Below are 11134 nucleotides of genomic sequence, written 5' to 3'. Positions count from 1 at the left end.
CATGTAGTGTTCGGTACAAGTAACCAGACACAAAGTGTGGAGGATATCAGCCTAAAACGACTATATATATTTTTATGTGCATTGCATGGATTGCATATTTTAGAGGAGCCCATATAAAAGCTGTGGTTGTGACTGACGAATGTTGGAAATCAGTTGGCAAAAAGTTATGGATGAGTTAATTAATTTACTTAATCACAATTTACTTTGCTGGTGATTTGCCTACCTTACTTAGAAAACTGTTATTTTATTGACTCCCATGTTTAACTAGCACTAAAAGATTCAAACTTAAACAGTGAATACCTGGTGCTGATTGAAACAACCACTAAACCAAACAATGATATGGTTTTATGGGGTTTCGTTTGTCAGGAAGAGAAATTGAAAAAGAGTAGTTGTTAATGGTTTCTTGATAATAGTGCATTTGCTTACTGTTATTTTATATCAGATGCCTGATTGCTGACACAATTACAAATGGCTTCCTTGCTCAACTCATTTATTAATAAGGTTTGTCTGTCTAAAAATGTGACAAGAAAGTTCTCCTCTTTTGTTTATGGACAACAACACCTGCAAAGAATATGTGAAAACAATTTACCTACCAGCAGCTTACTACAGAAAGTACAAGGCCTACTCGGTCCCTCCTTCTCTCTTCAGATGCCTGTAAGAACTAACATAAGAGGTAATGTTGACAGTTGAAGTCTTTTTAAGGTCAAATTTGTACCATAGAAAGTTTTACGATGATGCAGTTATTTTCTACAGGCCATTAAAATGTAATAAGGAAATTTAGAATATGGAACGTAATACTGCATATTTAACTTAAAATTGATCTAACTGTGCAAAGAAAGCAATGTTATTACACTAATAAGTGTACATTTGTACCTTAGATGTACCTATTTCCCTAAATATCTATGAAGTGTTTTACATGCACCAATTTTTACATACAACTGTATATATGTAACTACCTGGCAATTTTGTACAAGTTTAATGGCTGTAAATCATCTACAGTATATATGTCCAATGGCAGGGTGCACAGGCGACTTTCTTTTATCCAAATGAACCTTTAGTAGTAGTCAAAACAAATAAGGATGACTTTGTGCTTATGTTAAAGCAATTTTTATATTTCAATGCAAACGGCCATAGCAAAAAATTCTGGCACAGATAAATTCATGTAATGCGATAATCAATTTGATAAGCTTTGTTTATGCGACCAATCAGGTGTTTTTCATAACAAATGGTCACAGTTGGGATTTTCAATCTCCATGCAATTAAGTGAATTGTGTGATTATCCAGATCCCTCTGTATTTCCATGATCCACAACATTGAGTTGCTGTTTCATACACTAAAAACAAAAATTACCCTGTGTAGCTGTACACATAAACTGAGAATCATTTACCCAAATTGGCTATCATAACTTTTTTCTGGTTGTGTAATATTTTTTTATGCAATATGTCATCAACTCATTGATCATCCCTCTGCTTTTAGGAAGAAATTTCAAACCCAGTACACATAGAAGAATCAGAAGGCATGGATGGAAAAAACGCATGAGCACAATTGATGGAAAAATAACTTTGATTCGAAGAATGATGCGCGGTGAATCCAGAAGAAATCTATGTCATTGATTTTTGTGTTTTAATTATTATGTTCTTAAATAAACCAGAAAACTTGCAAACATTTGTTTAACATACAATAGATGTTAAGGTTTCTTGTAGAGTTGTAGACCTTCACCAATGCTCTTAAAAATTTATCTTTATCAGTGAATGTAATAAGTCCTTTTTACAATTAGCTGTATGTGGCCCATTGTCTGTATAGGATATTTACATTTTTTCATTGTTGTTATGAGCAGTTTACATGATAGGCTTTTCAAGTGAGAGGTGCAGGGTAGTATTTTGTTACCTTCAAAGTGTTTAGTATGTTTTTTACTTTCTTGTAGTTTGTCATGGGTACTTTTCATGTGGTTACTAACACAAGATACCTCATGTTAAGCAGTTTTAATGGACGTAAATATAATTCATGTAAAAAATATTGACAATAAGAGCCATTCAGGTTGGGGTGAGGGTTTGTAACCGAAATACCACTACAATCTAGCCTCATGTACCCTTGTTGGTGCTTATGTTATCATGTTCCTCAAATTATATGGCATACTATGCTGTATTGCATGAGGTTAAACAGTATTTAGTACCACCCATTACTAAGAGGGAGAAACGATTGTCTAAAAAGTTCCTTTTCCTACCATAATAAACAAATGGTTCTACATACCATGTGGCATTTATTTCCCACAGAACAACACAAGAGAATGTTAACAAACAAAATCGCAATGTGAAATGATTCTTTGCGTGTCAACTAAATATCTTGCAATGTGGAACAACTTATAAAGGGGTCATGTAGGAACTTTCATGGAAAAAAAACTTCACTTCAGTCTTCATCTGAGTCACTTTCTTCCATTGCCTGCTTCACATATTCTTCAGCACTCTCAACTAAGTCTTGTGGCACAAGTGAGTGCACACCATTGGTATCCTTTCCAACCCAACTCAGCTGTAATTGGAATGCTTTATCCTTCACTTCATCATGCACAACATAGATGATTTTAGTTGCTTCTTTAACAGCTTCTTGAGCAGAAATCTCCCGAAGTTTAAGTTTTTCGATCTCGGTTTTTGCAGACTGCTTTGCTTTGCCAATGGCACATCCATTATATCCAAGGGGAACACCAGAAGGGTCAATCATAAACAACTCTGGGACATCGTTACAGTAGGATGCTAAAAGAACACTTGCACCAAATGGCCTCACAGAACTGTAAAGAGTGTACGCATGCATGTACATAGCAACCCTCTCTGTAAGGTACTTAAGAGGCACAGAAGATCCATATTGTAGTCGATAATTACTTGCTTCTGTTCGTGCAATGTCCACAATCTCCCTAGCATCGGTTAACAACCCAGCTACCGCCATACCAATGTGTTTATCAATGTTAAAAATCCGCTGGTTGGAATCATCCTCATGGAGCTTAGAAGCAATCAACTTTTCTACGGCAAGTATGATTCCATCTTTGCACCGAATGCCAATGGCTGTGCTGCTGTTTTCAACTGCTTTTTGGGCATATTCGACTTGGAAAACTCTGCCATCTGGGGAAAACTGTGCAGCAGACAAATCATACCCAGTACCAATGGAACTCATATTTAGGAATTAACTAAACGTCTACAAACAAAGCAGAATAAATTTTGTAAATGATTTTTTACCAGAGTTAAATAGAACAGGTTAAAATCCATTGGGCCGCCTGTAAATATCACTGTGCCGCTATGGCAGTGGTTCCCAACCTTTTTAGTTACATTCCTCCCTTTGCCCATTTTCGAACTATTCATTCCTCCCCATAAGACGAAAAACAAATATAACATAAAAAATTATAGCAATTTGAAGTAGACCTTGTAATTAGGGATGTCCATTTCAGAATCCTTTACAACCAGTTCTAAATGTGAACCGGATCCAAGTTATAATGGACATCCTTAAAGTATATACAAAAATATTCTGTAACATTTCCAATGTATTGTTTTTTACAGTTTTAATGAAATTCCTCCCCCGAACTCATAAAATTCCTGTAAAATTAGCCAGTTGCAACAAAGTATTTTGAGTATCAGAAACACGATGTTTGACTGAAACAACAATGTTTCTATGTCAAACACCCAGTGATTAATTAGGAAATGTTACAGATTTACACTGTAAAATTTTTGCAACATTTGCAAACATTATAGCTTCTCGGTAAAAAAGTGGTATAAGTAAAATTCATCAAGAGATGAAGATCACAAATAAAAGATATCTCTGCCCTCCAGTTTCACACAAAAACAGCCGATTAAAATGTAAAAACCCAATAATAAACAGAGCATACTTCAGGTATTACTAGGCAATTTTGATTCACGTTGGTCCATAGAAATCAAATCGGGATTTTAACCAGTGAACCGTTACAAACGCAACAAACGTTTGTTTTAGTGAAAAGTTAATTTTATACCGGTTTAATGAACATGCAGAAGTGCAAAAAATATTTTGAAATTACATAACATTACAACGTTTTGACATTGTACACCTATTTCTGGCTTGATTGTTGTTGTAGTAATCAGCTGTTTCAAATTTTTGTTTTTCATTTTGATTCTTGCGCAAACAGCCAGGCGCGTAAGCTATGGTGTCGCTTATCCTGGGTATGGGTTGAGAGAAGCTGGTACGCTCGATGCCTACAATAAAATGGCCGGTTGTGGCGGGGCCTTGAAGCTAATTGTAGTTTTAAGGATCAAATTTGCTTCAAAACAACCCAAGCAGTGCTTTTTTAAAAACATTGAAATTACAAATCTACAAACTAAAAACAAGTGTTAACGATTATAAATGTGTATCTATTTTCTGCATTATTGGCTGTAGCCATGTAAATTGTATTGATTAAAGTTAATCTTTACCCAATACAATTTAAGTTTCGCGCTACATCGACACTTGTCACGCTTAAGTTAACTGACAACGTCACGACCAATCAGCTGTCGAGGTTTCCTCACGCTGAACTTGCTCCTTTCCTCCCGAAGTCATTTCGTTTGTGGAGCTCGTGCCGAACGGAGTGAAAGGTCTAGAAGTGTTGCAAGGTAAAACATTTGTTTTCTTTATAATACCTAATGGTACCTATATATGTATTTTTATATAACATGGGCCTGTTAATTTTGTGTTTTAGTACAGCAAAATCTGGTTAATCTAGTTTTACGCCATTTCCACAACTATTGATTTGACAAATGTACAAGTTTTTAATTTTAAAATATTGTCTTTTGTAGAAATTGGACACCAAGCAAATAATTATTATCAGATTTAAGTCGTTTTCCTCTTCTATTGGTTAAACTTAATTTCTGATAGAATAGGTTGATGTTAAGGAGACTTGAAACACCTGTGCACGAGTGTCAACATAAACGCAAGGCACCTAAAGCATTTGCGGGTAGATTTGCGCGTTTTCTGTGACGTAGTAAAGTCGGCGCTTTGCGCGTTAGGCAATAATTGTGGAATTTACACTGCCAGTGCTCCATTTTTCAACGTGGAATTGATAACTAACTGATACAAGCATTCTTATTTATGGAGTTAACTATTAACCATTCGTGTTTTTATTTCTAACATCCTGTATTTTTGATGACAGGTTTACATAATGTCATCTATGATTTCGTCGACACCAACATCTAATTTCTTCATCCATCAATCAACATTTCTCCACTTCAAAATATTTGCTTGTATGTAAACATAGGAGTCTGTCGTGGGTCAACCGGGATTACGGAATTGCCTAACTTAGGTTAACTAGCGCTAGGGTGAGTGGCTTTTACTTTGTCCGTGGAGGACAAATAAAGGTCCAAGTCTGTAGGAGTGCTACTATTGTCAGCTAGCTGGCGCCAGGGCTTTAACTAGAGTAGCACTCGTTAACTAAGGTGTAGGTTAGCTAACATAGGTGGGGTACGATTGGGATTCGCGCGCCACTTAGGGATATTAGCTTAGAACGATATCTAGCTAGGTGTGGCGCGTTGCTAAATGGCTTTAGTTAATATAAGGTTCGCTTAGAAACACGGCCTGGGCACGGCATCCACCGCATTGCATTGGCCGCGGTGCAGGCGCGACCAAGTAGGGACACCGTTATTCCCAATGATAGCTCAGGCCCGTGAGCTGGATGGGACCGACTTTGCATTTTGCCCGAAAAGTCACGTGAGCCACCCTGTGATAGGGCGCAAACTGTTGTTAAATTTCCCAGCCCTGCGGTTGCGTAATTCATTTGGGTCTCTACAGGGGGTTCTCGAAGGGCAAGGGACAGTGATAAGATGTTGTTGAGTTATACGCTTTAAACTTCACTGTCCCTTTGAAACGATCTCTTGGCGCCTATATTAACTGTAAATGTAGGGGCGTGGTTTTTTGTCGGGTTTTGACCAGATTGTGCTATCCATTCTTGTAAATCCAGTTCAAGATCTTTTTTTGAAGAGGTCGTGCACTGAATATCAAGCATGTGATATTAAAGTCCATATCTTGCAATAAGTTTGGATGTTAATTAAACAACAATGCGCTGTATGAATGCCCCTGTTCCCAATTATGCTGGTCAATTCCCTTTTTTCTTGTGACTTTAGGCTAACTTAATAACACTAACCGATCTCAGTTCCGTATTTCTGCTTGACCCGGTTACCCTGTCATTATGGGGAATAATTTGACTTTTTGGGTGGCTGTAAAACACGACAGACTCATCTTTTACTTTTCATAGGCTAATTTGCGCCGGTTGTATGGAGGACAGTTAGTTGAGAAAAGTTGTGTAGTCTTTCGTCGGTCGTTCAGGGACGATGGCGGTAGCAACGTTCTTTTGCAGAACCTTCGGTACGAATTACGAAGCAGGCGAACGTCTAATTATGTTTTATGAAAAAGCGTGCTTAGTCAATGATTAATTATTAAATATAAAATATATTTATTTAAAAATGGCACATTTATGGTATTTGTATTTTTCTTGTTGTTTTCCCCTTTTCAACAACAAAACGTGCGTGTGGAGTGTTATCTTTTTCTATCCTTTAATTTCCTTTAAGTAGACCAGTTCATGGGGGGGTGTTGTGCCTTTTACATCAGCCGAAAAGGTTCTTTATACTATAGTGTTGTCTGTTTGTGAACTGTGCGTTCCGTTCCTAATCATGCAAACCGCCATCGTCAGTGCAAGTTTGAAAAAGTACAGTTATGCCAGAAGTCTGTATTGAGTCGGTAATTTCAATGTAAGTTACAGCAAATTTACTTGGTAAGTTTGTTGTGTGAAACCGTTTAATGCATGTTTCTTATCGCTTATTGTTTCTTTTTAGGTTGCCTCATTGGTAATTTGGCTGGAATATTTGCAATTGGGCTTGTAAACAGGAAAGACATGTACACGCCTTTGTTCGGTTTGAAGGCTTTTATTTCAGGTAATTTTAAAATTATTCCAAAGTTTTATCTTAACATTTATGTTTTTCTGTTTTCATAGGTTCAATTTTTTTCTTTTTTTACCCCACAGGATAAATTATAGCATTTTATGTTTCCACAGGTGTTACAAATTAGTATTTTTCTGTTTCCACAGGTTAGGCCAAAGTAATGTTTTCTGTTTTTACAGGTTAGGTTCAATTATTTTTTTCTGTTTTTACAGGTTAGGATAAATTGGTATTTTCATGTTTCCACAGGTTAGGTTTATTTAAATTATTTTATGTTTCCACAGGTTATTATAAGTTAGTAGTTCTTTCTGTTTTCGCAGTTCAAGATAAATTGATATGTTTATTGTTTTCACAGGTTAAGGTAAACCAATGTTTTCTGTTTTCACATATCAAAATGAATTTGTATTTTTTCTTTTTTGGCAGGTTAGGGTAATTAGACCTTTTCCCCACAAGTTAGGATAAAGCAGTGTTTTTTGTTTGTTTCCACAGGTTACGATAAAGTAATGTTGTTGCTTTTTGTTTCCACAGGTTGAGATAAAGTAATGTTGTTGCTTTTTGTTTCCACAGGTTAGGATAAAGTAATGTTGTTGTTTTTTGTTTCCACAGGTTAGGAAAAAGTAGTGTTTTTTTGTTTGTTTCCACAGGTTAGGATAAGTTAGCATTTTTGCTGTTTTCAGAGGTGGAAGTAAAAAACTTGCGTAAAATCGCCAAATAAACAAACAAATGGTACGTGTTTTGCTTTTTAACGAGAAAATGTTTCTCCTTAAGCCACTCTAATTTTTATCATTTGTTTTAAGGTGATGGGTCAAACCAACAGGAGCACTGGCAGTAACAGTTTTGTGAAGAAGCGACTTCAACCACTATAAGGTTATTGCGTTTTCTCAAGGATTTGTTCCAAATCTAATGTACCTTGCATAGCCTACGGATTGTGAAGTAATTCAAAAAGTCCTATGTTAAAGAATTTTTCTACGGTTGTTTACTAATCTATTCTTGTTATTAAACAAGTATCGTATTTAAAAATAATTGGGAAATGTAAAGAGCCCCAAAACGGCGTTTTGTCGTCCCGTTATATTTGTCCTATTGATTTTAAACTATGTAATTGGTTTTAGACGTTGGATCCCAAGTCATCAACCACCACGTCACACTACGAGTTCGCAAGACACGCGCTTTTCGTTACAAGGTATATACTAGGGATGGCCCGATAGTACTGTATCGGCGCCGATACCCGATGCTTCGAGCAGTATCGGTACTCGTCCGATACTTTAGCGGTATCGGTACGAGTACCGATACTTTTTTTGAGACTCTATCATGTGTAAAATTGAAAATGAAAGGAGGCAAAAAACAACAACCATCGGCTGTGATAAAATATTTATGGGACTACAACTAAAAAACGCGTTCGTTTTGGATTTAATAAAATAAGATGACCTAAATCGCTACAGCGACTTAATGCCGCAACACGTTTTTTAGGCCCGCGTTGATTGCGAGCGAGCGTCAAAACGCACAAAGTTCATTGTAGACGTTTGTAAGCATAAGTTTCGAAACGGCAGGTGTTTAATTTGTATGGCCAAGTGTATTTAGACATTCCTAGTGTTATCAGTGACAAATTATTTTCTATGCCCTTAGGTGAACTTTTAAATCCCAATTAAACTACCTGCGATTTTGCAATACAAACGTTTGCGTTAAGAAATGACCCAAACGTCATATGTTTTGGGATTCCTTCACTGTTTTGGGGATATTAACAGACAATCCCATTCTCTGTCTAAAGCCATGATCGTTAAATGTTTTTTGTTGTCAAAGTCGTAAAACATTAACGCCGGTAAGACGTTACAAACAATAGACGCCGGTAAGACGTTGCAAAGCGCGTAGCATAAACGTAATCACGTGATCAGATGCGTAACAACAAGTGCACCAATCGTTAGTTATGCCTCCAATGCACCACCGTCGTTAGGGCATCGTTAGCTTGCCAGCTGATTTGCCAAAGAGTCTTTACCAGACCTGGGCATTTTACGGCCTTAAGTGATTTATTAGACTGAGTGTGTTGTTAAATTAACAGTGATGGGAAAACACATTACAAATACATCAGTTTGAAAATGTTTTTGCTTGTTTGCAAAGTATCGGGTATCGGTATCGGATCGCAGTACTTTTGGGGTAAAATATCGGGTATGGTTCAAAATATTGGTATCGGGCCAACCCTAGTATATACATCTTTAAAACGATTTTTTTTCCGCTGACCGCACATTCAAACGTATATCGAATTGTTTTTGTTTTAATACTCAAGCATTTATTTAACTTGTGTTTGTTACAGACGATACTACCGACAAGCTGGATCCTGTGCAACAAAAATGTAAATATCCATTGGCAACCATCAAGATCTAATCCTCATTTCCGTGATGCTGGTAGATGGCTGCATTTGTTGTTCTGACGTCGCCTTGCTTACGTAATCGTGACCGGTTTACGTGACGTCATGGAGTTTCTGACCGGTCTTCGCCCAGCTGTGAAATATCTTGTAAAGTTTAATCTTGTCGAGGAACCTCCTGCTGCGAAGATCAGATGACATATCAGGGAAGGTTACTGCGATAGCTGTAGCAAAGCAAACATTTTAAAACCATGACCTTTATTGTATGCATTTTTTTTATTTATACCCACTCACGTAATGTCACATCAGTGTTTAAATGCATTTTGTTTAGGTATCGAATAGCCAATGGCGAACAATAGAAAACGTATTTTTGGGGGCATTAAAAACTTTTGTTTTATTCATACCCAGACACGTAATGCTACATCACTGTTTCAATGCAATTTGTTTAAGTATCTCATAGCCAATGGCTCACAACCAATGGCTCACAATAGAAAACATATTTTTGGGGCAATAAAATTTTGTAAACTATGTACGTTCCATAGCAGTACTAGGCAACTTTTTCTAACACCGCATGTCAGTTTACTTGTTAAGTCAAATTGACAATGGCTTAGCGTGCCAACAATGTTGTTCTTGATAGTTTGTGACAGCTGATTGCAATAGTAATTAGAAAGCAAACATATTCGTATTTCTAGTCTTGCGTTTTTAGTACCAATAAATATGCTGTAAGACACTAAACACAATCAGTGTAATAATCAAACTGCACTTAAATCCAAAAATGTGCCAAGTGAATCTAAAATAAGTTGCCAAACGTTGCCGCTTTGCAGTTCCCTTTCTTTCCGTTTTATTAATTTTATGCCATTCACGTTTTTGGTCTTGTGTAACCCCTTTATACCTTTTACACTGTTTTTTGACCAATTTATTGATTTACTTTTAGTCATTTAAGTGCCGAAAATGTTATTTGTGCTAGACACAGCGTCTCATTAAATGATTAAAATTTAGTGTTGTAAACTCCTGTAAATGTGTATAAACGGGGTGCAAACATGTACAATCATGTCGTTATTATGTTCACGTTTTGACTTACCCAGAATGCGCGAGTTTTCCGTTTATTTTGCTTAAAAGCGAACGTGTTAGTTTTTATGCTATATACTTGTTTTTAGTGTTTTAACATAAAGTAATAAAGAGCGTCGTTTACCTTCAACTGTTATCTGCAATGGCAAAGTTAAAAACCTCAGTCTTTTGAAGCGTTAATATGTAAATTATCCTTTGCAGTTTATTCGTTTGTTACTTAGGTAATCTGCCGAAATGCTCAGTGTTTTTGTTTCCGCTCAGTGATAATATGCTGTGCACTTTAGATCTAACCTACAAACGCAACTATACCTTGCCTGGTGGATATCCGCAGGCATAGTGCTACGTGCCAATTTCTGCTTACAATGATCCTGATGAGAAGTGCGAACGTTTTTGTGTGAGTGTCAGCTAATTAAATTAAGTTATCAATGAAATGGGGCCAGAATTGGGCGTGCAAAAAGATTTACATTATAACAGCCAGAAACGAGAAAGGCATTAGTTTAAATTCTATCAAAATGTTTGTGAACATGAAATTAGCGAATCGGCCGCCCATAAAAAATCATCTATCGTGCCAGCAAAACAAAGAATCACACGCATAGCATAATAAGGTAGGAACATATTTAACTAGTTATTAATCGATCAAAAATTAGTTTAAATACTATTTACGAAGAATTTAAATATTCGTAAACGAACAATTTTTTTACCATAAAAATCAGACACACACCAGAGGTCCGTGGTTTTCGACAATATTGTGTATCAAATCGATTAGTGTCTCTTGCCAAAGAATCGGTTTAAATTG

The 11134-nt window shown here is 36.5% G+C and overlaps 1 protein-coding gene and 1 long non-coding RNA gene across 2 annotated transcripts; one reads left to right on the top strand and one right to left on the bottom strand.

Annotated features, from left to right (window-relative positions):
* Nucleotides 1-2240: 2240 nt before the first annotated feature.
* Nucleotides 2241-3808, bottom strand: LOC145228230 (proteasome subunit alpha type-3-like). Its single transcript, XM_080093231.1, has one exon. It carries the CDS (start codon nt 3160-3162, stop codon nt 2407-2409), a length of 756 nt encoding a protein of 251 aa, XP_079949357.1. The 5' UTR covers nt 3163-3808; the 3' UTR covers nt 2241-2406.
* Nucleotides 3809-7297: 3489 nt separating this feature from the next.
* LOC145230376 (uncharacterized) lies at nt 7298-10468 on the top strand. Its single transcript, XR_013860639.1, has 4 exons — nt 7298-7640; nt 7712-7781; nt 8024-8094; nt 9220-10468. It is a non-coding gene; the product is annotated as an uncharacterized LOC145230376 (long non-coding RNA).
* Nucleotides 10469-11134: the final 666 nt, after the last annotated feature.

Source organism: Phallusia mammillata, chromosome 5 (assembly GCF_965637545.1).
Source record: "Phallusia mammillata chromosome 5, kaPhaMamm4.hap1.1, whole genome shotgun sequence".
NCBI lineage: Eukaryota > Metazoa > Chordata > Ascidiacea > Phlebobranchia > Ascidiidae > Phallusia > Phallusia mammillata.
The sequence above is the reverse complement of the archived record's forward strand: the minus strand, read 5'-3'. Positions and strand labels throughout refer to the sequence as shown.